The following is a 26,531-nucleotide window of genomic DNA, read 5'->3' as shown; positions in this document are numbered from 1 at the left end:
TGCAAATCTTTGAATATATATGTTTTTTTAAAGCAAACTTTTTTAACTCAAATCTTTGATTCTGGGGATTCTACAAATCCTAAAAGTTTTTTTAAATATTTATTATGTTGCTATATCAGTGGTTCTCAAACTTTTTTCATGTCAAGGACCACCCAAAATGTTGTTCCAGGGACCCCCTAGAAGCAAAAGAATCTGCTATTTTTGAATAGCCGAAGTAATGGTTAAAGTGGTTACACAGATGCGTTCCCTATTTGAATGGGTTAACACTCACATGTCTAAGCGGTGACCGATTTTGAGATTTTGAAGTCTATTATCTTTGCTCATGAACCTCTCAGAACGTTCCCCATCCCTGACTTTTCCTAAATATTCAGGCCAATTCCCCCATCTGAAACGTTTTCTAAACTCACATGACGGCAGTAAGGCCACCTACCACACAGACGGACTTCAGATCAAATTGACCGTTTTTTTCCCCTGCGATTTCATTGGCCATTCTCTCCCCTCGGGGCTCCATGCACTCTGACAACCTCTCCCCCGCGTACCTAAGGATAAGGATAAGGATAATTCCTTTTAACGGGTCGTTCATGAAAGTCCTTGCGGTCTTGTTTCCAATGAGAACCTGTGAGCAATTAGGGGTTAAGAGTCTTGCTCAGGGACAAATTTCATTTCATCGACACATATGCTGACCTGGCCTGGAATCGAACCTGGGGCAACCAGGGCCTCTGGCTCCCTAGGCGGGCTCACTAACCACTCAGCTATGGCCGCCCCACCTTGGTTCAATCATTGCTTAAAGGTATCATGACATTCATTTTCACTTTTTTTATTTTGTATGTTTTTTTTGGGGTTTTATGACCTCAATTACACCCAAAAAATCTGAACTTTGAACATTCAGTGGATTTTCTGTGGTCTGGGGTTTTCTGAATAATTAGGCTGAAAAGTAATCTGAGCTTGGCCCTTCGACAGTGAGGTCACAGTCGATTAATCCCGCCCACTCTCCTCCTCGCCCCTCCCCTCCCCTATCCTTTCCTTTGGGGGGGGCGGAGCAGAGGCGATGATTGACAGGCAAAATCCCTCACCAGCGACACCCGCAGGCAAAGATTTCTTTTTTCATTGCAGTTGAAAAGGCTTTAGAAATGTGAGACAAAAACACCTACAGTGAATCACTGGAGTGGAATTTTCAGTTAAAACTTTTTGTACACGTTTGAAGGACCAGGACAAAGACTCTGAATGTGGTGTAAACATGAATGTCATGATACCTTTAAACTCATGATTTGATGTAATACTGAAATGGTAAGATTGGCAGTTTGTGAAATATTTGGAACAGAATAAAATGTGTGCAAGTGGAAACATTGATCTAATGGTGGTGCAAGGGTAAAGACTAGGTGGACACCAATTCATTAGGAGCCGTTGTCTAGGAGCCAGGTACACCTTGTCTTTTAAATATCGATTAACATTTCAATCCCACTCACACCTCACATGTTGGCTACGCTTCATCTGGCTTAGAGGCAGAAAACTAAATCTAATATATAACTCTGAATGTGTGTTTTATTATTAAAATTGGCTAATGGGAGGGTGGGCGGACCACGGCCACGCCACTCTGACTCAGACATAACCATGAACATACCCGATACGCTCATATATATATATATATAGGCATGTCACTATGTCTCAGACATAACCATAAAAAATCCGATACGCCCATAGGCATGTATGGAGATCCGGTTGTCTTGAGCCACAGATCCGACCGCTACAGTATATATATGTGTGCATATACTGTATGGGACCGACCAACTTAAGTCGTCGGGATTAGCGGTTGTCCGACACTATGACTCAGACATATAGGTCGGATCGGTGGTGCGACGTAGGGGGCCTGAACCTCTAGTTATTTATATTGACATGACAGATTCAACCTCTCGACCCTCAGTGATGGTCTTTCATCATCGGATTTTGCGAAAAGTCGAAATATGTGAAAAGTTGCAAAATATGCGGAAATATGCGATGCGAAGCAGCCTTTTTGAAAAAAACAATTTACATAAAACCCCAGATGTACTGTGAAAGCCTGAGTGTGCAAAACTTCAATACATACATATTTTTTACTCAAATATATTTGCTTCTGGGGGTCCCTGGAACTACATATTTTGAGATGGGGGGGGGGGGGGTCAAATACATACCATTTTAGGGGGGGGGGGGTCAAATACATACCATTTTAGGGGTCCTTAACTAGTTTGAGAACCACTGATATTATAGCAACATAAGTTTAAAAAAGAAAAAAACTGTTAGGAAGACATATTTTGTAGAACCCCCCCAGAAGCAAATATTGGATTTTAAAATGTTCACTATAAAAATATATATATTCAAATATTTGCCTGAGTGAAAGCCTGAGTGCTCAAACTGGGGTATTTTTTGGGATAGAAGACAAAAAAGTAAAGAAAGAAAAGAAAAGTTAAAATTCATGGTGTAGTCCCTTTAACATTTTGAAAGGGTGCATACAATAAAGCGACACTGACGGACTGCCAGCTGAGGCAGTGAGAAATGGAGAATGTAATGACATGGTTGGGCTGCTGTGTGTCTGCTGTGCAGTCAGGAGATGAGATTTGGTTAGCTCGTTTTTATGTTTTATTATAGGATCCTACTGGACTTTTGAGACTGGTTGTGTAGATAAACTAATAGCTGCCCAAAAGCTGAAGTTAATGCCAGGGTAATTTAGTGCATCGTTAGAAAGCAAATCCTCATTTCTTCATCCATAGCCCTGACATTCAGCGAAAAGAGAAAAAACACCATTCAAGTGCTTCGTTCAGTTGAGAACCAGTACTCTGATTTAATTAAACACATTATAGAGGCATGCAACACATCTACAAAATCACATTTTCTCACAGACACATTGTGAGCTTGTATTTTCAGTATTTTTAACATTTTGGAAAAGGTTTTGAAAATGAATGACTTATAAATAGGTCAGGTTGAAAGTGGTTAAAGCATGTCTAAGCAAATCACAGTTCAGTATACTCAACTTTGGGGATTTTTGTCATTTTTACATCTTACAAAAAGATAATGGAGGATGATGATTTTGTTATGTTTTTCCTCCCCTTGTTGTATGGTTTGGTAGAGAATGTGCCTGCTTGGTGAGCTGTGTTAGAGCCCTGGGGTGTATTCCAGGAAGCAGTATTAACCCTTTAAGACCGGGAACAAATGAACAAATCTGTGTCATTTTAGATTTTTAACCATTATTTTGTACTTTGGCTATTCAAAAAAATAGCAGATCTACAAGCTCTTAGCGCGGCACTTGTAGATCTTGTAGATCTGCTATTTTTTTGAAAAATATAGAACATTTGTGCAAATCTTTTAATACATATATATTTTTTTTAAATGTTTAACTAAACTTTTTGCTTCTGGGGGGTCCCTGGAACAAAACATTTTGAGATGGGGGTCCGCGGCCAAATACATATAATTTTGGGGTCCTTGACATGGAAAAGTTTGAAAATCACTGATATACTGTACTGTAGTAACATAAGGACTTTAGAATTTAGACGGCCAAATTGCAATAATGTTCACAATAAAAAATAAATAGCAGATCTATAAGCTCATAGCGCAGTAGATCTACAAGCTTATAGCGCAGTAGATCATAGCGGTATGAGCTTGTAGATCTGCTATTTTTGAATAGCTAGCCCAATGACACCTAAAAATGGCACACAGATGCGTTCCCGGTCTTAAAGGGTTAAGTTAGAGAATCAGAGACGGTCTGTGTCTGTTACCATGGTAACGTATGGCCCTGAAACTAATCTGCTAGCGCACAGGTTAACCATCTAAACCCAATATGCTGCACTTTGTTGACCCGTCGTCCCCCACTGGTCTATCCTAATTGCCCCCCTAAATGTCTTCTTTCTACACCAAATCTATTTGCCAAATATAGCAGAACTTACAAGCTCACACGTTGGTTTATGTCTGCTGTTTTTTGCTGTATTTTCGTCAGTTATGACATGCCAAGACTAGGGACGCTAGGGTGCAGCCTGCCACATCGTGTCTGATATCTGGTCTAGAGGGCGGATTCAAAACCTCCGGAGAAAACATCCGCGGGCTCCTATTGGTTCACCGATCTGTGCACCCGCCCCCGCGCCCCTTCTCCTCCCCCAATGTGCAGCATTGAGAGCCCTGACATCACAACATTTGGAGCGACGCCCACTGCACTCTTGGTTGGTTGGGGAAATGAAAGGTTGACTCCCTCTTCCTATGCCAGGAATGTTAACAGCTTGGTCCAGGCTTTCTTTTTTGAGTAAAACGCGAAGGAAAATAAAAGCCTGGAGATGGAGGCTAGGGTTCAAGTGGTTTACTTCTAAACCCATCCTCACAGTGGTGTGAGGTCCTTGACATTATGTACATACAGTAACAGTACTTACTAGTTTGAGGGATCATAATGCTAAATTGAGTGTTAACCCATTAAGACCGGGAACGCATCTGTGTGTCATTTTTAGATTTCTTTGGGCTATTCAAAAATAGCAGACCTACAAGCTCATAGCGCGGCACCGAGTGCCGCGCTACGAGCTTGTAGATCTGCTATTTTTGATGGAAAAAGTCATGAAAATGTGTGCAAATCTTTGAATATATATATATATATTTTTAAGCAAACATTTGTAACTCAAATCTTTGCTTCTGGGGGGATTCTACAAATGTCTTCTAAGTCCTAACAGTATTTTTTTTAAACTTATGTTGCTATAATCAGTGGCGCTCAAACTTTTTCATGTCAAGGACCACCAAAATGATATGTATTTGGCCGCGGACCCCCACCCATCTCAAAATATGTTGTTCCAGGGACCCCCCCAGAAGCAAAGATTTCAGTTACAAATGTTCGTATATATGTATAAAAAATATATATATATTCAAAGATTTGCTATTTTTGAATAGCCAAATAAATCTAAAAATGACACAGATTCTTTCACCGGTCTTAAATGGTTAAAGATGCTAGTTTGAGTGTCAATGCAGCATGGGCTCAGAATGAGCTTCTGTTCCACAAAGCAAGGAGCAGCAGATGAATTACATTCTCCCTGGGCTTGTCTTCCTCTGTTCAAGACAGAAAAAAAAAAAAAAAAAAACGACTGTGTCCTGTATTACCTCGTCCTCTCGGTATCCTTGAGAGGGGCTACAGAACAGAATATAGATAAGTTGGGATTCATTCCACAGTGTTGTTGAGCGTGAGTTTCTGTTTGGCTGTGTTGTTTCTAAAAGACAATCAATAGAGACTGATGAGACCTTTGTCATCCTCCTTGTTGTTTTCCCCCCTAAAAAAAAAACAGGAGATTTGCTACAGGAGCTGAGAACCCACATGGTGATGCCTCGACTCTAAGATGTACAAAGACTACAGATCAGCCAGAGTCCCAGGTAAGAGGTGTGTTTGCGTGTGTGTGCGTGTGCGTGTGCGTGTGCGTGTGTGTGTGTGCGTGTGCGTGTGCGTGTGCGTGTGCGTGTGCGTGTGCGTGTGCGTGTGCGTGTGCGTGTGTGTGTGTGTGTGTGTGTGTGCGTTCATCCACTGAGGAGTGTTCTACAGCACTGGAGGCGGTCTTTTTCATGACTGGTGGAGTGTAGAGATTTCACAGTACAAAGAGGATTTGCTGGTAACATTGCTGCTTTGCACCTGATAACGGTGCCATTGTCCCCGTGTAGAAGGCCTTTTTCTGTAGTTCTGAAGAGACTTTTCTCACCTTGCCATAACCACGTGAACCCTGTTTTCTGGGGCAAACATTTTAGCCAGATTTACAAGTTCACGCGACGACATGTCGTGAGTAGGATTGTCGGCTATTAGATTTGGTGTAGATGGGGGGGAAAAAAGGAGTGGATCTATATAGGGCCCCTGGGGGACCCCAGTGAACTAAGTATACAGGGGTTTAAGGGGTCGACCCCCCCTCTAAAGCTACCTTGCTCTCTTACACTGCTGGAGCACCACCTCAGCAGCTGTCATTATTTTATTTTCGTCACGTTTGCGTTTCATACTGTACGTGTTTTTCATGCAGGTATTTCAATAAGAGAGAGATTTGAGTTGTTGTAAATGAGAATTTTATTGAATAAAACATTTTATTATTCAATAAACATATTTGGCAATTAGACTCCGTTAACATTTATCGTACATATGCAACGTACATATGTATAAGATATGCTGAATAGGGAGAACCCCCCCGGAGTCTAGACGCTGGTGGTGGCAGTGCAGAGAACCTCCTTCCTTCTCAACTCTAGACGATTGAGGCATGGTGGAGTTTGGGGATGGAGGTGGGTTGCTTGTTGCGTGCTGGAAAGAGAATGACAGCAGTGAGGCAGTGATATTTAAAGGCGGAGTCCAACGCGTCATTGTAAGCTTGTAGATCTACTATTTCAGCTTTTTTTTTTTTTTTTTACATGTATGCAATTTTTTATTACGAAGCCTAAAAGGCTTCATATGTTCCAATGTTCAATGGCCAAACACAATTACATCGTTAATCGCAATTATTTGAGTAACAATGAATCATCAACTTAAATATGTAATCGTGGCAGCCCTGTATATACTATATGTACATGTATAATAACTCATAGGATTCTAATTTGGTATAATGTCTGTGGAGGCTAGCCCTGACATGTCAGAACGGTCACAGTGAGAGAGACAGAAGAAGGAGGAGGAAGGGCTGGACCAAGAGAGAATGAGCACAAGAATAGAAATTGAATGGTTGGGGGGTGAGAGAGAGACGGAATGGAGTGGTGGTGAGACGGGAGGGAAGAGAGGAGAGAGGAGAGGAATGAAAGAGGCTCATTTTCTTTGCCGGGGCTTCAGCTGATGAGCGTGTCCTCTCCTATTACTCTCTCATGCAGCGCTGTGTGTGCAGGTCGCTCTGGTGATAATGAATGCTCTCTCTCTCCCTGAGACCCCATGGTACCTACCTTCTCTCTGCCTCCTACCCACCCCGTCCAGCCTGTGTCATCCCTGTGTCTCATCTATCCTACACACAGGTCTGCTCTATTCGCGTGCAATGGTTTACAACAGTGGTTTTCAACCTTTTTCATGCCAAGGACCCCTACATTTATATGCATTTGGCCGCGGACCCCCATCTGAAAATGTTGTGCCAGGGACCCCCCAGAAGCAAAGATTTTAGTTAAAATGTTCGCTTTAAAATATATATATATATATTCAAAGACATGCACACATTTTCAAGATTATTCAAAAATAGCAGATCTACAAGCTCACAGCGCGGCACTCGGTGCCGCGCTGTGAGCTTGTATATCTGCTATTTTTGAATAGCCAAAGCTAAGTGGTTAAAATGATTGTGACGCCATGTTAACTAATTTTGCTGGGGACCCCCTGGTACCGCCTCAAGGACCACTGGTTGAGAACCACTGGTTTACAATACATCAGCCAAGGACCCCTTAGCTGAAAGAGAGATGAAGCAGGGACCCCCATTATATATTTTATAAAATATATATGTTTTATAGATTTCATAGGCAGCTTCATAGACAGCACTGTCATCACTGCGTGTTGGATTCATGTTAATGTGTGTTTTCAGACATTTAACCACTTCTTAAACCGTCAATACTAGGTAAACTTGACCTTTCACTCTGTACTTGGTTTGCTATTTTTTCTCCTCTACACCTAAACCTCGTCGCCAAAAATAGCCGATCTACAAGCGCACAACGCGTTGTGCGCTTGTAGATCGGCTATTTTTGGCTGAAGTTTTCCTCAGAATAGGGATGCTTGGTTGAAGTGGTTAATGTAAACATCACACAAAGATTTGGCGGACCCCATGTAGTAACTCCCCTAGGGGTCCCGGACCCCTGCTTTCCATTATCCAACAATCACAGCTCAGCTTTGTAGCAGCTGTGCTATGTGCATGTGCTCACTCTGTAGTTTGTGACGTTATGAAGATGTTACTTCTCTCTCACTCTCTGGTCCCTGTTAGGGTTGGGAATCCTTTAGGATTTTAACGATTCCGGTTTCTTAACGATTCCCTCTTAACTCATTCACTGCCAGGAATGAATGAATTAATTCGTTGATCCGTCTGCCGTCCCCTTGCCAGTGGAAACAGCGATTTTACTGTACCGTTGAAAAATCATGGAATATTCTCTGTGACATCAGTCCAGGAGATAGGCTCATTACACGCACAGGGGGTTCCGGTAGTTTAGGAGAAAAAAAAGAATTAGCCGGTCGCGATCCTCCATTCCAGAGCTATGGCCGTTTGAATGTGGCTTGTTTAGTTTTTTTAAATGGCAGAAAGCAGAGAACAACTTTTATAAATCCTTTAACGTGAAAGGAGGCGAGCTTTTTTGTTTGTTGTGATCACGTGATTTCTGAGTGTACTCTTCTTCGGGGGTGCTTGGATCATTCACAGCCTCAGTCAGAAGGTGGCCTGTGTCATTCTTGCCGCCAACAGCTCTGACTTCATTAAAGCAGAGGGAGATAGAGAGAGAGAAAAGTGTGAAGTTCAAGGCTTCCAATCTCACCCTCTTAATTGGTGAGTGTGCGAGGTGGAGGAAAGGGCAGAAGGTGCTGGGCCTGATCCAAAATGTTTTAACTTGTGACTGGTATGAGAACATTGTTCCATCCAGAGTGAGGAAAGTGATGCTAATGAACATACTGTAATTGATCTACTGTCTAAAGACGGCTAGCTTAGTGATGTTCTATAGACTGTTGTTAGAACTGTTTTGTTGTTCTGCAGCTTGTTTGAGGTTTTGGGAGCTCGTGCACATGAAGGTTCCTGTTGTAGTAGGGATGGCTCAGAATAATCGAATATCCGAATAATCGTTTTTAGTATAAAAATCCAATATAAAGAAATATTTTGAATATAATATTTTTTACAAAATACATTCTGTTGCAAAGGCTATATTGTCATCCAAAACCTGCCCATAGTAACACTCTGCATAATTATGTTTTCATCCTCTCCCGCTCATACAGTTCTCACCACCTTTCGAGTTCTGCTCCTACTGTGTATATGTATTCCAATTATACAGTGACCCCTATAATACCTCACAGAAGCTATTTCTATGATCGCTAAGAATAATGTATGACTGTTCGCCCGATATCCACCCTGAGCCTGGTGAGGCTCGTCATAAAATGATCGCGGGCAGATCACTCGGGCGGCAGTGACTCAGGAGCTATAGAGCCGCAAGGAGCCAAATGCAAGTGTGGTAAGGTCCTCCACGATACTGTGAAACATCAATATATTTCCTTCCTGATGGCTTCACCCCACGACTGACACATCTCTGGGTAAAGCAACCTTGCCTGACGGAGATCTGCCATCCAAGGAGCACATTTTTCTTGTTAAGACACCCAAGTCTCAGAAAAAGTGTCAAAGAGAGCAATATTCCTGCTCCCCAACTAGGGAGATAGCAGTTTGTGTACTCGGACATGACGCCACTCTGTTAACTCTTTAACTGACAGAGTAATAGCGTAATGGTGTGACGCTACTGCCAGCGAAAACTAGCGATTTTACTGTACCTTTGAAAAATCATGGAATATTATCCGTGATCGCCGTCCTCACGGAGATCGCCTCATCACACGCATGGAAAAAATTATCCGCTCGTGGTAATTCGTTGCATAGCTGTGGCCAGTTTGAATGTGCCTTGTTTTTGCCGTAAAGCAATAGGAACGTAGATATAGCCATTTTCCCACAGGAAATAAACAAGCCGTTAAAAAAAATAAATGAAAGCATCATTCATAGGGTAACGAACAGCCCCATCTGGTGGAAAACCACTGAAAACACATAACTCGTCAGCCTCGTCAGTGGCAGGGTGCGCCTTGGCAGAATCTGACGAGTTCCCTCGTCAGTGGCAGGCAAAGAGTTGCCTGCCCATCATCGGGGAAGAGATGTTGAAATAAGAAGAATGCAGGTGGAAAAGCAAGGTTAGGTTAATTAGAACTAAATGGATTAAAAAGAAATGGAGGTCACCGGAAAGAAGGAAGCCGCCACAGGTTTCCCCATCCTGAGCACAGAACGGAACAGAACGATCTGGCCGGCCCCGCTATCTTACACTTCACACGGGTCAGTGGAGTTAATGAAACACCTCTGACCTTCAAACACGTGACATTTCTCACTCCTCTTGTCTGAGCTGTAAACTGCATCATTCATTGATCTCCAAAATGGGATGATACCAAATACCACTGCAGTGTCTTTAAACCGAGCAGAACCTTTAAATATCATCTCTTACTGTCTGCATAGGTCTCACAGAGCAGCTACCTGAAACCTCTTGTTTGATGGGAAGGGCCATGGTAGTACAGTATGATGTGCCACACCGTACCATAGGCCAGTGCTTCTCAACCGTTTCAGGCCGTGACCCCCCAAAATAATCATATTTGAACTGGGTAGATGAATATTGTGAAAATAGCTTCGCTTTGCCAGGCGTTGTGTACTTGTAGATCGGCTATTTTCAAATATTTTGCCTCTTTCTTATATTATTTGACAATTTGGCCAATATTTGGCCAGTTTTCATAGGATAGTTTGTTGATTACTTTTGATGCAGTAATGGTATATTTTTTTTTAGGTATTAAAAAGGTCTTCGAAATCCTCAAATTGTCAGTTCACTGTCATCATGGGCAGTGGGACCCCCCCCCTCCCAAAAAAAAATATCATGTGGGATGGGGACCCTCCTGGGGGTCCCGACCCACAGGTTGAGAACCACTGCCATAGGCCAGGCTAGTTTATTTGTATAGCACACTTCATACACAAAGGCAATTTATCGTACTTTACATTAGGCATAAAAGGCATTTAAAAACCTAAAACACTGAAATATGAAATAGAAGTATACAAAATAAATCTAGTCTAGTGGAGATAAAGGCATGGACAGGTATTTCTAGTTCTCGTTTGGACTTGAATCTTCTATCTTGCTGTATCTTTAAGAGGATAATAGGCTGACTTTGTTATCGACTTGATGTGGTTTTTAAATGTATATCTGAATCCATTATTACACCAAGATTTCTGGCTTGGCCTTTGGCCTTCAGAGACATGAGAGTTAAGGTGAGCACTAACTTTAAGCCTTTTATTCCTTGGCGCCAAAGACACTTACGGTATTTCAGATTCATATTTATTAATTTGAAGGAACTTTTTGGCACGTCATGCAGTCATTGATTTGTGTGTTCAATGCACTGATGCAGCACATCTGTCAGTGAGAGGGAGCTACGTCAATGTGTCCTTTGCGAAACTATGGTATATTACTTTGTATAATTTGACCTAAGAGGACCATGTAAATATTGAATAGCAGAGGCCCAAGTATTGAACCATAACTCCACACGTAATTTCGCTTTGATGTATAGTAGCTAATGGAAGACAAAATAGTCCCTGTTTTGGAGATAAGATTTGATCTATTTTAGGGACATACAGAAAGTCCAACAGAGTTTTCAAGTCTGTCTGTTTAGCAGTATTGTATTTCTACAGCGTGGAACACAGCAGTGAGATCTAGTTACGCGAGGATGGAAGTTTTGCCAGACTTTGTGTTCAGCTTAATGTAATTTTTAACCTCAGTAAGGGCAAACTCAGGGCTATGATGCGGGCAAAATCCAGACTGGAACCTATAAAAGTAATCATGTTAGGTACTGAGGTTAAAAACCTACTAATTTGTTTGAAGACAACTTTTTAAATTATGAATTTTCCTCACGTTTCGATATAGCTCTGCATTTAGTTGCTAATTATAGAAGCATCCAGGTTTGGCTTTTTAATAGAGGCTTAATAACGGCACTTTTCAAAGCCTTTGGAAAACTGCTTGATAGAAGAGAACTCTTTGCACTAAATCTGTCAATAAAGAGCTGAAAACATTTTTTTTTTTAATCAAGAAAATGTGTACACGATATTATGTTGCTATAATCAGTGGTTCTCAAACTTTTTCTTGTCAAGGGCCCCCAAAATGATATGCATTTGGCCGCGGACCCCCATCTCAAAATGTTCCAGGGACCCCCCAGAAGCAAAGATTTGAGTTAAAATGTTCGCTTCAAAAAATATATTCAAAGATTTGCACAAATGTTCACTATTTTTTCAAAAATAGCAGATCTACAAGCTCATAGCGCGGCAATGAGCTTGTATATTTGCAATTTTTTTGTAGCCAAAGAAATCTAAAAATGACACCGATTCTTTCCCGGTCTTAAAGGGTTAAATTCTCTTATGTTTTCCAAATGACTTTTTTTATGATTGCAGCGGTAACATAGCTATTTAATTTGATATGGAAGTGTATCACAGACAAGGGGGAAAACTCATTGTATTGGTGGAAAGGAGTTCAGGAGCGAGCTATCAGCGCTGGGTTTTTGTCAGTCAATCAGACACTGATGGCCTATGGTGTTTTATGACCTTGTATGAACCGCTCCTCCAATTCCTTGTAGTTTTTCACATTCTCTGTGGCTTTTCCCATCTGTGGTCAGAGATACTTTTAGGGCCGTACGGGTAGATTGGACGGTATCATATCTCTCCGTCCAACTCCTTAACCTGATCGCCACACTTAACATTGATGAACAGCCTACAGATCTGTGATGTCAGTCATCTATAGTGTATTTATGACGTATGACTCCATATTTGGGCATGGTTTCAGCCCGGATCCACTCCAGCCCGATTCAGGCACTTTAAAATCACCACATGAACCCTTCAACCTTTCGATGGAGTAAAGTTTAAGTGGTTAAGGTTAAGTACTAAAAATAATATAAAACATGAAAAGGTTTGCAAGGATGTACAGTACTTTTTTTTGCCTACTGGCAGTATGCATGAACAACTTGACAAATCTGACATGCGGCGCGTCAAGCAGGCACAATCTCGTGAAACTGTGGCGTGAAGTGCTCCTCTCATGCACACGCCCGCCCGCCGCCAGAGTTGGGTGCATTATTAATCATATTTTTGTTGATGTTAGAAAAAAGATTGACTTGAGTTTCTCAATTCACAGTGAGCCTGGAGTTTAGTTTTTTGCCCTTTGTACTCAAACTTACGGCATTCTCTTTTTGGTCCAATCCTGTTTATCTATACTTGTTTTAGCATAATGTGTTGGACAGCTATGGTAAGATGGAACATGCTGAATGACCCCTGCCTTTCAATGCCTTTTGTTAAAAATGCAATACAGCCACAACGTTAAGTTACCGATGAGGTCTGGGTCAAATTTACTGTGCGCAGTAATTGAATTTGAATAATTCATGACCCATTTCCCTGTTAAATAAACAAATTCATGACAATACAGTACTTCAGATAGAGAGGGTCTGTTCTGTGTGTTTTTCTTTCATTAATATGTGAAAGCGGAATGAGCTGGCTGACGTCCAATTAGACCGCTTTTTGTAAACATTCCTGACGATGTGATTAAAGGGCATCTGTCGACTTTTTCTGAAAATTACTTTTTTTGGCTGCAACCTTGAAGGAAGTGGGGGGGGGGTGGGGGGGAGGGAATGTTCCAGGCATAATATTGCTGTGATTTATTTCACCTCACTTTAAAGTCAGGCAGTTTATTTGACTAAAAGAGGGACTGTTCGTGCCTAATGTTCCGCTCACCATAAAAGCATACTGGAAGGTTGCTTTCATCTACTGAGGCACAAGTCAAATTAGTGTTTGATTTCAATGTTTTGCCCGACCGGGCAGACCCTAAAGAAATAATATGATTGTTGAAAGAGTAAATAAATAAAAATCAAGCCATACATACAAACATCATTCCTTGTGGGATGTATGAATTGAGTAAGAGCATGCACTGGGCTGTTATTCATTACCGTTGGTCTGACTGAGGGAATATAGGATTCAGCATGGAAAGGCATTTACGTTCATTTATGATGAGACATTTATGATGAAGACCTTTTTCTGATGGAAAAAGGCAACTACCTTATTTTCCTCATCCTCACGGGAACTGGCTGTCCTGTAAGACCAGTGGTTCTCAACCAGTGGTCCGGGGACCACCAGTGGTCCTTGGGGGGGTCCCCAGCAAAATGAGTTAACATAGTGTCACAATCATTTTAACCACTTAGCTTTGGCTATTAAAAAAATAGCAGATATACAAGCTCATACCGCGGCACCGAGTGCCGCGCTATGAGCTTGTAGATCTGCTATTTTTTGAAAAATCTTGAAAATGTGTGCATGTCTTTGAATATATATATATATATATTAAAGCGTTAACATTTTTAACTCAAATCTTTGCTTCTGGGGGGTCCCTGGCACAAAACATTTTCAGATGGGGGTCCGTGGCCAAATGTATATATCAATTTAGGGGTCCTTGGCATGAAAAAGGGTTGAAAACCACTGCATTAGAACTAAATACAGCTCCATGGACGTCTGTGGACTCTGTGAACTAACACACATAGCACATGGCTGGTTGCCAGTTGTGTAACTGGTGGTGCCAGGCTGTTATATGTTTCATGGTCATCAAATCCTTCTTGTAAATGTCAGTTTTTACAAGCATCTCTTAGGATTTTAAGATTGATTTTAACCCATTCAATCCGGGAACGCATCTGTGTCATCTTAGATTTTAGCTATAACCATTATTTTATACTTTGGCTTTTTTTTTTTTTTTTTATGAGTGCAAATCTTTGAACATATATATATTTTTAAGCGAACATTTCTAATTTCTAATCTGTGCTTCTGGGGGGTCCCTGGAACAACATATTGTGAGATGGGGGTCTGTGGCCAAATACATTTTGTGGGTCCTTGACATGAAAACATTTGAGAACCACAGATTTTCAAAAAACTGTTTTAGAATTGTTGAATTTGTAGAATTGTACACATTCTCATGATTTTTCAAAAATAGCAGATCTACAAGCTCATAGCGCGGCACTCGGTGCCGCGCTATGAGCTTGTATATCTGCTATTTTTGAATAGCCAAAGTCTAATCAAATCTAAAAATGACAGATTATTTCTAATAATTATTATTATTATCACATTGGGTGCCAGCATTTTTTCATAACAACTTACGTTGGGTGCCAGCATTCTCCCCATTGACTGCGCTTTCATTTTTAAAGCTCTAAACTCCACGAGGAGCAAATCCATGTAAAAAAAAGCATCCATTCATGTAGCGCGATGACCCTGGCTACAGCCTGGAACGATAACATTTCACTCGCGAGTTACAATGGGGGGGGGGATCGCGCATCGCGCATGACCGGTTTTCCCCACCGGAAACAGATTCGGAGATATAGGCGTTTTAAAGAAGGAAATAGACAGGAAGTGGATGGGAGCCATGTTTTTGTTTCCGGTGATCTATCTGGCCGATCCTTCTCAGGATCACAATGGGTACTCCCAGAGCTGCTCTAGCCCCGCCCGTGTGGAGAAAAACGAAAAAAACAAAAACACATATTTCACGGTCTGGACCGTGTTCGGCACCGGACCGCTACTCTGCGCAAACACGGTTCAGACCGTGTTTGGCACCCGATGTGTTATTATGGACTGGCTGTCCATTAGACTAAATGCATGGAGGTCTGTGGACTCTGTGAACTAACTAGTAGTACATGTCTGGTTTCCAGTTGTGTAACTGGTGGTGCCAGGCTGTTAGTCCTGGGTCATCAAATCCTTCTTGTAAATGTCAGTTTTTTACAAGCAGCTCGTAGGTTTTTAAGATTGACTTTTAAGATTTTAAGAATGACTTTATTGTGCGCGTCCAGGACAGATAGTCAAACTTGCAGTGATATGAGTGCATAACATGTGCCTGGATCATTTGCACATTTCCCTTAGGCCCTCTCAACTGATTTATACTAATTTGCACAGCCGCACGAAGGTGCTCGGCCGCACGAAGGTGGCGCACACTGAAAATAGCCAATCTACATGCTCACATTGTGTTACAGCGTGACGTGTTGTGAGCTTGTAGATTGGCTGTTTTCAGTGCGCCACCTTCGTGCAAGTTGCAACTAAGTAGAACTCGGACTTCAGATTTGAAAGTGAGTGACTGTATTCTGTACAGAACCTATTTGGTCTGGTACAGTAACCTACTGTAGCTTTCCCTGCATGTTTGGATATACTTTAAATAGAGAACATAAATCAGTTTAAATTAACTCTCTTTAAACTCACAAAGAGCATCTATGTTAATAGAACTTGTAAATATGTATACATTTTCTTGTGACCTAAACTATTGGTTCTCAAAGTGGGGTCCGGGGACCCCCAGGGGTCCTTGGGGCGGGGGGTACCAGGTGGTCCTCAGCAAAATGAGTTAATATAGCGTCACAATCATTTGAACCCCTTTAACCATATTTTTCTTTTTGGCTATTCAAAAATAGCTGATATACAAGCTCATCGCGCTATGAGCTTGTAGATCTTCTATTTTTGAAAAATCCTGAAAATGTGCGCAAATCTTTTAAATATATTTTTAAAGCGAACATTTGTAACTCAAATCTTTGCTTCTGGAGGTTTTGAGATGGGGGTCCGCGGCCAAATGCATATCATTTTGGGGGTCCTTGACATGAAAAAGTTTGAGAACCACTGACCTAAAGAATTTAACAGAGACATTCACCTCTAGACCCGAACTGTTTTTCAAGGCCTTGGTTGAACCCCAATTGTCAAAGGAAGATTAAAATAGGACACCTATAATTATTCTTGGCCCTTGAACCTGCTGAATTGTGTTACGTTGACAAAGCCTTTCCAAGCCCCTGCAGCGCAATGCAAGCTGGGAAATAATATAGGCAAATAGGTTAGTTTCCTAAAAACTGTCTATTTTGCCAAAACGTTTGCTGAATCTCTCTCTCTCTCTCTCTCTTGCATCCAGCTGAATCTTAACAAGAAGATAAAAAACGATTTATAACATGTCAACATCAACCTACATTACACATAATGTGCTCTCCCTCTTCCTTAGTGTTGCTTTAAGATGTCTGTTTGAATCATCCTCCGAGTACAGCTGGCCGTAAACATGCAATTTCCATGTCCATGAAATGACTGTGCAGATTGAGTAAGCAACATTACTGCTCTGTCAGCAGCAGACGCCTTATTTATTTATCTAATTGAATCAAAGCCGTTTAAAAATCAATGCCGAAAACATTTACGGGGCACGGATGGAGGACACAATAATGCTACTGTCCTAATTTCACTTTTTGACTTGACACAACATGTCTTTGTTGGTTTAGTTTTTGAGTGGATTTTTTTTTTAGAGTTTTCACTAAAAGGAGCCTAGCTCTCTGGCCTTGGGTGAACACATGAATTTACTTCATTGCAACTGGTTGTTGCCAAATGAGAATATAGTTACATGCATTTTTCATAACTGAAATGCCCAAGGCCTTTTAGACCTACATATCTATATAATAGATAGTGAAAATATTGCTTAGGGCTGGTGTTGTGCTTGAAGCCCATGTCTGTGTAATCACATGTCACCTACAGTCTGCTTACTGTCCTCACAGAACCTTATCTCATATATCCTCCTCTACTATTTATATCTCGTTCATATCATTCACACACTGCCCCGTAAAAATAATACTTGAGAGAGGGAGGTTTATTTCCATAATGAATCACTTGAGGGATCAAATGAAACGGTCTCTGCGGTGGCACACTGCTATGTGACATTAAGTCCAACAGTAGCTAGAAACGGAACCTTTTCTTTTTAAGTTTAGTTGTTTGTTTTGGATCAGCTAATGGAGCAGAGCAATGAAGGCTCCTTCTCGTCCAGAAACCAAGTCTGAACCAGTAACCCTATAGATCTACAGTTTTTGCTATTATTTTTTTTTCAAATGGGGTTTAAAGTAGTTAATGAGGTAGATGGACCTCATTAACTCATCACCTTTTATTTTATTGAACCTGAGGTAAATTCAGATGCAGTTGCATGTATAATACATGTATACTGTTGTATTTTGAATACTGTCACATCATTTGCTCAAATAAAAAACATTTTAAACTGAGGTAAATTCAGTTGTCATAGCAGCACTGCAGTTATGATGAAACAAAGAGACAGGTCTTCCGCCTGCGTCTAGAAGATGAGTACGGGTGAAGGGAGGATGACGACTAGTTTTTCATCGTGGTTGTCAAGTCGGAAAACAAATGATTAACTCTAATTTGGTTCAGGCTTCTTTGTAAATTGCCATCTATAGCTGTTAGAATGAGAGTAGATCATCTGAACTTGAAAAAGACGAAAGTTGATGGATTTGTTGAAGCTTTTTAACAATGTTGTACCCATTGTATCCTATACTATTTATTTTAGACTGCTAGAGTCTGTCTGAGACGTGGTCATATTAAATAATATCATATATACGGCGTATAATAGCCTAGGCTACGTCTGATATCTGCAGGCATCTGCTTTCTGCATGTCTGGCATTGATCTTCTCTATACTTCTTCCTGTCCAGTTGGCAACACACAGAATGACACTTTTGTATATTTCAATGAAACTTTAACAGAATTACGTGCTTTAAATTACAGTTACAATTACAGTAGCCTGGGATCAATACCATTTTCGGGTCTCTGATCCGGTCTGGAGCGGAAATAACTTTTACGTCAACATGCGGCCAGAACGCACGACTGGAACATCCGGTGCCGTGCACCTCCAAAATGATTCCCCTCGTTTAAAATGTGTTTAGTTTGGTGCAGTGGTGGAAAGTAACTAAGCACATTTACTTAAGTACTGTACTTAAGTACAGTTTTGAGTTATTTGTACTTTACTTGAGTATTTCCAATTTCCAATACTTTTACTTCTACTCCACTACATCTCAGAGGCAAATATTGTACTTTTACTCCACTACAATTATTTGAAAACTTTAGTTACTAGTTACTTTTCAGATATCAATTATGATATTATTAAATATCCATTAACCACTTTAGCCCTATTTTATACATATGGCTATTTGAAAATAGCAGATCTACAAACTCACAACGCGTCGCATCGCGACGCGTTGTGGGCTTGTAGATCGGCTATTTTCAAACATTTTTGTACTTTTACTTTTGGTACTTTAAGTACATTTTCATACCAATACTTTTGTATTTTTACTCAAGTAAATTGTGAATTCCGGACGTTTACTTGTAACAGAGTACTTCTGCATTGCAGTATGGATACTTTTACTTAAGTAAAACATGTGAGTACTTCTTCCACCACTGGTTTGGTGTAATCGTTTTGTTTCTTTTGGTATAATAATCTTTTGGTATGTCCATCTTTTATTAACTCGTAGCGCGACTAAACTATAATTGATTCGCATTATGTGGGGAACAAAAACAATGCAACGCCATCCGGAACACAATTGTTTTTTTTCGTCATTGTTTCTTAACCGGATCACACGGCTACGTTTTAGAATGAATACCAGGCTTTCCTCCGCGGTGGAACGTCTGGTGATGCGAGGTTATAATTACAGTATAGGCCTATCTGGCTGCTCACTCTAACTCTCACTCTCTCTCTCACTCTCTCCCCCCTATATATACACACACATTGCATGCGTAGTGTGTGTCCCAAGGTGTTCATTTTGGAGATTTCATACAATTTCGTGAGAATAAAACTCGCTTGGATTGTGTAGACACCAAGGATTCCCAAACTTTTAAGGCTGCGACCCCCCCCCCCCCAAAAAAATAATCAGATTCGAACTGGGGACCCCCCACCCTGACAAGCACTTGGAATTGTAAGCATTACATTTAGTTTGACTCGGTTCCACAGATAAATATTGTGAAAATAGCCAAACAGGCGTTGTGAGTTTGTAGATGTTTGCCTCTTCCTTATGTAATATTTGACAATTTGGCCAATTTGGTACTTAAAAGGTCTTAAAAGTCCTGTATACTTATACTGTATGTTGGTTTGTTTACTGTGTTGAGTACATTAAGCACTATTAAACTAATCTTCAGGGGACCCCCCAAAATTTTTTTTTTGAAGACCCCAGTTTGGGAACCACTGCTTATACACTATACTGAGAAGTTCTTTGTGTAAAACTGGGGTTGCTGTGGTGAGGGCGGGGCTCCTGGAGTGTATATGAAGTGCCTTAAGATAACATTTAAATTCTTGACAATTCATCATGGCTCTGACATCGAGGAGAGACAAACAACATAAGGCAGAGGTCTTCAACAGGGGGTCCGGGGACCCTAGGGGGTCCTCAAGAGTTACTACACAGGGGGTCCACCAAATCTTTGTATGATGGGGAACAGTAGCCAAAAATAGCAGATCTACAAGCTCTACAGATCTAGCAGATCTACAATCTACAAGCTCACAACGCCTCACGCTGCGAGGCGCTGTGAGCTTATAGATCGACTATTCTCGGCGAGTCGCTGTATAGAGGGGGAAAAGAGCTGACCAAGTACAGAGCCAATGGTCAAGTTGACTAAATAGTGAGGGTTTGAAAGGTTGACTATCTGAAAATACACATTAGCATGAATCCAACTATCCATGATAACTTTAATCTGCAACAAAATTGTATACCATAGGCTATATGTAGGGGGGGGGTCCCTTCCTGCTTCATCTCTCTCTCTCAGCTAAGGGGTCCTTGGCCTGAAAAACGTGGACCCCTGACATAATTGACCCCTGACATAATTGGGCGTTTGCCAGCGACTGTATGGCTACTGACACCCACTCAGTCAGTCAGGCAGATAATTTCCCTTCGTCTATTTCAGTGGTTCTCAACCCAGTGGTCCGGGGACCACCAGTGGTCCTTGAGGGATGTTCCAGGTGGTCCCCAGCCAAATGATGGAGAGTTGGAAACCAAATGGACCCTTATTAGATCTTTGACTCTTGAGAGTGTAAAATGAAACCAAATGAACCCTTATAGATCTTTAACTCTTGAGTGTAAAATGAAACCAAATGAACCCTTATAGATCTTTAACTCTTGAGAGTTTAAAATGAAACCAAATGGACCCTTATAGATCTTTAACTCTTAAGAGTGTAAAATGAAACCAAATGGACCCTTATTAGATCTTTAACTCTTAAGAGTGTAAAATGAAACCAAATGGACCCTTACGGGTCCATTTGGTTTCATTTTACACTCTCAACCTCAAGAGTTAAATTATTGTTAAACATCTGCATTACTTGATTAAATAATAGTTATTTTGATCAACGTTTGCCTGTTGTCTCTCCTATGGTACCACATCAATACAGCATGGACAGGATTGTGGACAAAATCTTATCCAACGATAAACAAATATAATATATTTATAGTAAATAATGGACCTTGATTATGAAAAGGGTTGAAAACCACTGCTCTATTTAGCTCAGTTGTGAACTCGACGCACACACACACTCTGCTGTGCACGTGGTGTGCGTGCGCGTGAGTGTGTGTGTTTCTCCCACAGCTAAAAGGTCCCACCTCACGCCGCCTCCTCTCACTGCAGCCCAGTCTGCGGAGCGGAGCTGAAGAACTCTCTTCTTTCTCCTCCTTCACAACACGGATTTGTACGTTTTCTCCTCTTCTAAAACACTAAGAGGAAAAGGATCACTATTACAACCTATCCGTGCCGTGGACAATGTTTCTCTTGCAATACACAGGTAGGCGTTAATATAAACCCGGTTCTCTTCTGTTCCTGTGACTGTTTTTGTCCGTTATGTGAGCATTAGATGTAGCTCCGACGGAACCTCTCCCTCCGCTGTATAGCTCCGAGATGAGGTTCCTCGTTTGTCGGTGCCGTTTGAGCAGGACATTGTCGCACATTATCCACTTTACATGTTTCTTACCCCTTTCTGCACATCGTATCCAAAAAGTAAAGCTTTTCCGCAATGCTCTCGGATGTTTTAAGTTATAGCGCACCATAAAAGCTATCCTTTCTTCAACAGAAAGTATTTAATTTGCCTCTGTCCTCAGCCGGTTACATGTTTTTAAGACATTGCGCAAGAGTTGCGCCCGTGGAGATAACATTACTGATTCCCCTACTGGTCAAATGTTGAATTGCATCTTCTAATGCATAATATTATGGAACCGGCTGAGGAGAGAGGCGATTTAAACGCTTTTTTCAACTCGTTGGATAGATTTTATTGTACGTTAAAATTTCAAACATCTGTGAGCGTTTCAGAAAACCTTAACTTTTTGGATACGATGTGCAGAAAGGGGTAAGAAACATGTAAAGTGGTAAATGTGCGGGAAATGTTAAACCAAACGGCACCAACAAACGTGGAACCTCATCTCGGAGCTATACAGCGGAGGGAGAGGTTCCGTCGGAGCTACATTAGATGATGATTTTAGTATTTGAGCAGGAATACGCTCTCATGGTGTCGCTGCGGGCTCTTCAATGGAGCGCTGATGGTTATAGTTATATAGTCGCCCGTAGAAATGTTTCTCACTTGAATAATAAGTGAATGCTCTACATGTGTTGTGTTTATACTAGTTGATTTAGGAAGGTTTTTAGGTCTGATCGTCGGGCGTGTGTGAGACGATCAGAGGATCTGTCTGTATACTGCCTCTCTGTCCAGCCGGGATCTGTCATGTTTTCTCTCCAGAGAGACTGCGTGTGTAAATCAAATCAAATGTATTATTATGATCGCAAACTCGTAAATGATTGTGACTTGTGTCCTATTTTAAGCACAGAGGACAAGTGGTGGTTTACATCTAAAGCCCTATATATATCTGCCTGGGGGGAAATCCCCTTACCGCAGCTTTTTTACCCGATTGAAGTTTAAAATATGAATGAATTCACCACTAGCGTCGTTATTCTGGAGTTAACATTATAGGCGAAAATATAGCGGAGCGATCGCTATGTGTTCGCCAAAGACAGAGATTTGGTGTGTAGTAGACTAGAGGAAAGGGGAGTGTGTGGCAAGATAAAAAGCCATATACTGGTGGACTCCTGTCAAAGAACTAAGCAGGGTAAAGTGGTTAAAATGTTAAGGCTGCTGTTACTGGATTTCTGCACAATGAATGAATCCATCCAGTCGTTAACTTCTGAACAGCAGAGCCTGGCGAACGCGAATCGCATCGTAATGGACAGCGTTGCCAGGTTTTGAGAGCGAAACGGGGGCAACCCCAAGTTCTATGAAAACAAGCCCAAAAGAAGCAGCCCTGCCCAGGCTGGCTTCGCCCTTTAAATATTATACATTGGCTATTTGAAAATAGCAGATCTACAAGCTCACAGTGAGTCGCGCTGTGAGCTTGTAGATCTGCTATTTTCTAAAAAATCTTGAAAACAATTTGACATTTTTTTTAACAACACAAATCTTATATGGGGGTCCCTGGCATAACATATGTTCGGATGGGGGTCCGCTGACAAATACATATTAATTTGGAAGGTCCTTGACATAAAACAATATTTGAGAACCACTGGTTTAAACAACATTTAGGAAACAAGCCCAAATAAGCAACTATACTTTAGAAACAAGCCCCAAAAAAGCAAAAAACTACCAATTTTGACATGCAACTTTACAGAAAAACAAGTCCAAAGTCGCTTATAATAAGCAGACATGGCAACACTGATCGCGTCGTAATAGAATGAGTGCTGCCTGTGGCTGCTGGATGAGCGGTGGGTTTTGCTCTTGCCCTGAGAAACCAATTGTTTTAAGATTTCTGTCTAATGTATTCCTTGGATCCATGAGATTCATTAATAGCTCTATTTTAAATGGATCCCCCCCATAGCCAGTAGCCACAGCCCCATACCTAAAACATTAAAAATATATAATATATATATATATATATATATATATATATATATATATATATATATATAATATATATATATATATGGCCCCTTTTCTGGTGATTTATTTAAGGTTGGTCTCATTGCATTAATGTTTGATGCACTTCAATGCAGCATAGGGCTTACTAAATTCACTTTTTTTATTTATTGTTAATGTTACAGAATAGCTTTGCACTGTAACCGGAAGGATCGCCCCTAAACACGCTCGCCCCCATTTATCTTGCCCCCAGACGTTCTTGTATTTGTTTTACTGAGGATAAGCAGTAGTGTGTTCTACCATTACGCTATATACAGTATACTCAAAACGACATTTTGAAAAAAAATTGTACACCCTCTGCTGTAACCACAAGCCTTAGCGTACCTGATACGCTGGAGGAGGGGAAGAATGTGCACTTCAATCGCCTTCATGTGTGTGTGGATGCATTTATTATGGACCTATTGTTATTATTATAAATTATATATAGGCTATAGTCTCTCTCTCTGTTTTGAATGGAGCTTGGATTTGAATGGAGCAAGCTCTAGATCGGCTATTTCCACTATTTTTGACATTTTTTGAAAATATATGAACATTTTTAACGTGGAATTGACTATGACGATTATGCAAAAATAATCGTGATTATCTAAAATAATTGCGATCAGACGATTATGTAATACTTGTGACAGGCCTACCCCCAAGGTGACGCAACTCTCGAATACAAGGCTCTGGCCCAAACTATATGGCTATGGCGGCAGCAGAACCGGGAATAACTGTCATAGATTGCATGACAGTTATTCCCGTTTATTCCATTGGTTTCATTTGCAGAGATACTTAAAATGTGACCCATTAAAACCGGGAAACCGGGGCCTCAGATCTTAATGGGTTAAAGGCAGATTACCTGGGCATACCTGCTACTTTAAGGAAAACTTGAGATGAGAGGAATCAGTTAATCGTACGTTGACGCACATACTATGAATGAGGTGCTTGTTCTCTTCCATCATCAGCGCTAAGCCAGCAAATGCATGGCTTTGCATTCTGAGAAGCAGCAGCAGTTGGACACAGAGACATTGCGAGATGTTCAGTTGGTGTTCCACATCCCTCTGGTGATCCATCATGGCCCGGGTGCTGTTGTGCTACTTCCATTTCCTTCTCCTATAACAGTGCTGGTGGTGAGGGAGGGAGGAAGAAATACAACAACTAAAAACTGAGGCTCATAATGTCTCTAGAGAGAGAGAAGGCTCTGTGCACGGAGGCCACAATATCACTAGAGCTTTTGTCACCTTAGAGACTTCTCTGCTGTCTCTCAGGACAATGGAAGTGGGACAGAAGTGCAGGTCTGGTACACCATGGTGGATGTTGTTTCTATATAGTCTTCTTTACATTCTTCCACTTCTACAACACTAGAGTTAACCCATTAAGACCTGAGGCCGATAAAAAAATAAAAATCTAAATCTCAATTCTAAAAAAATATATTTTTTTTTAAACTTCAAAAATGTGAAATATAAAAAAGATTAAAAAAATCAAAATGTAAAAAAATATTTAAAATATATAAAAAAATATGTTGTTCCAGAGATCCCCAGAAGCAAAGATTTGAGTTACAAATGTTTGCTTTAAGATTTTCGGTGCCGCGCTATGAGCTTGCAGATCTGCTATGTTTGAAAAATCTTAAAGCGATCTTTAAAATGACACACAGCTGCGTTCCCGGTCTAAATGGATTAAAAGGAGACCTAGGATAAGTAGAGAATGATGCTTCTAAAGTTCACATCTCAGTCTTGCATAGCCCGTCCTTGCTTTCATGCTAGAGCAAGATGTAAAAAATAAAAGTATGACTGATAAAGCTCCATGGTGAACAGTCTAATCCAGCTTCTTCTATCCCCCCCCCCCCCCCCTCCTTTCTCTTCCCCTCAGAGGGACTGTCAGCGGGGTTTAACTTAGCAGCTCTGTAGCTTCAATCTGGCCTTATTCACCATTATCGAGCAAACCCGAGAATAAGTCTAACGCTTTTCTCCTCCTCCTCCCAGTTCCTGCGCTTTGCTTCCTCCAGACTCCTTAGCTCCAATTTCAAGGGCCTCGCATGGTTCCTTATGTTCAAAGTGATTAGAAACAAAGCGCTCTGCCAGTCAGGTGGTTGGTGGAGTCCCGAGAGCCCCCCCCCCCCCTCCCCCTACAGTTGATCCGTAGACGTTTCCTGTCTGCCAGGCTCTTTCCACAGCTTTAACCTATTAAACCACATGGCTGGCTGAACTGCTGCAACCAACTACCACTGTTGATGCTCCCAGGGATCACACACAACAACCACACAACACAAAAGTACACACTCTCTTCTTCCACTAAACAGATCCTAGCGTCACTAAAACTCAGTTATCTGCCGTGTTACTCGGGGGGGGCTTGCTGGCAGGATCAGACAGACATCTGAACACGAGAAGCAGACCGAAACGGCGATCATTAAATTTCATTAGCCAACCACAGGAGATTTAACAGGAGTGTTAAACCAATGAGAGTAGCTTAATCAATTTATTCCCATGCCCCCACAGTCTACACAACATCAGTACAGCAGATGGAGGGGGTTATGGTAAACACACACCACATGAAGAAAAGAAAGGAAAAAAAAACTTGACAAAGGAAGTCAAGTATCTTGTAAAAAAGTAATCCTTCTAAAACAAACACAACTGTTCCTGCTGGGAGTGTTGGACAGTGTTGATTTTTATTTAGTTTTAGTCATAGTCTTTTGAATAGCATTCTGTTTACTTTTAGTCACCTGAAATGTTTTACTTTTTTCTAGTTTTATTCGACTAAATATCATAAGATTTTAGTCGACTAAATCTACAGTTGATTTAGTCGACTAAAATTGATTTTTGGCGCGCCGTGATGGTGTCGAAAATGGCTGATTTTCATTTAGCTGCAATGCCGAAAATAGCCGATCTACAAGCTCACAACGCGACATTGTGAGCTTGTAGATCGGCTATTTTCGGTCTGTGACACCCGCACGCACCCATGGTGACTTGTCTTAGTTCTACTGGATCTCTTCTCCACTAGTTCCTCCCAAACATTTTAGTCTAGTTTTTATTTGTTGACGAAATTGTCAGTATATTTAGTCATAGTTTTAGTCATCATAGCTTAG

General features: G+C 41.1%; 1 protein-coding gene across 2 annotated transcripts in view; it reads left to right on the top strand.

Annotated features, from left to right (window-relative positions):
• Nucleotides 1-26,531, top strand: part of enox2 (ecto-NOX disulfide-thiol exchanger 2) — a 257,495-nt gene that overhangs the window by 52,832 nt on the left and 178,132 nt on the right. Inside the window, exon 3 of one of the 2 annotated variants that reach the window (XM_080416778.1) lies at nucleotides 5,283-5,367. In XM_080416778.1, the coding sequence (XP_080272904.1) occupies nucleotides 5,334-5,367 (34 nt within the window). In that variant the 5' untranslated portion in view covers nucleotides 5,283-5,333. Of the gene's footprint in view, nucleotides 1-5,282; nucleotides 5,368-21,165; nucleotides 21,299-26,531 lie in introns of those variants that run through there. The other variant, XM_080416779.1, reaches the window with a different exon arrangement.

The sequence above is a fragment of the Gymnoscopelus braueri genome (assembly GCF_963280865.1).
Source record: "Gymnoscopelus braueri genome assembly, chromosome: 20".
In the NCBI taxonomy this organism is placed as follows: Eukaryota; Metazoa; Chordata; class Actinopteri; order Myctophiformes; family Myctophidae; genus Gymnoscopelus; species Gymnoscopelus braueri.
The sequence above is the reverse complement of the archived record's forward strand: the minus strand, read 5'-3'. Positions and strand labels throughout refer to the sequence as shown.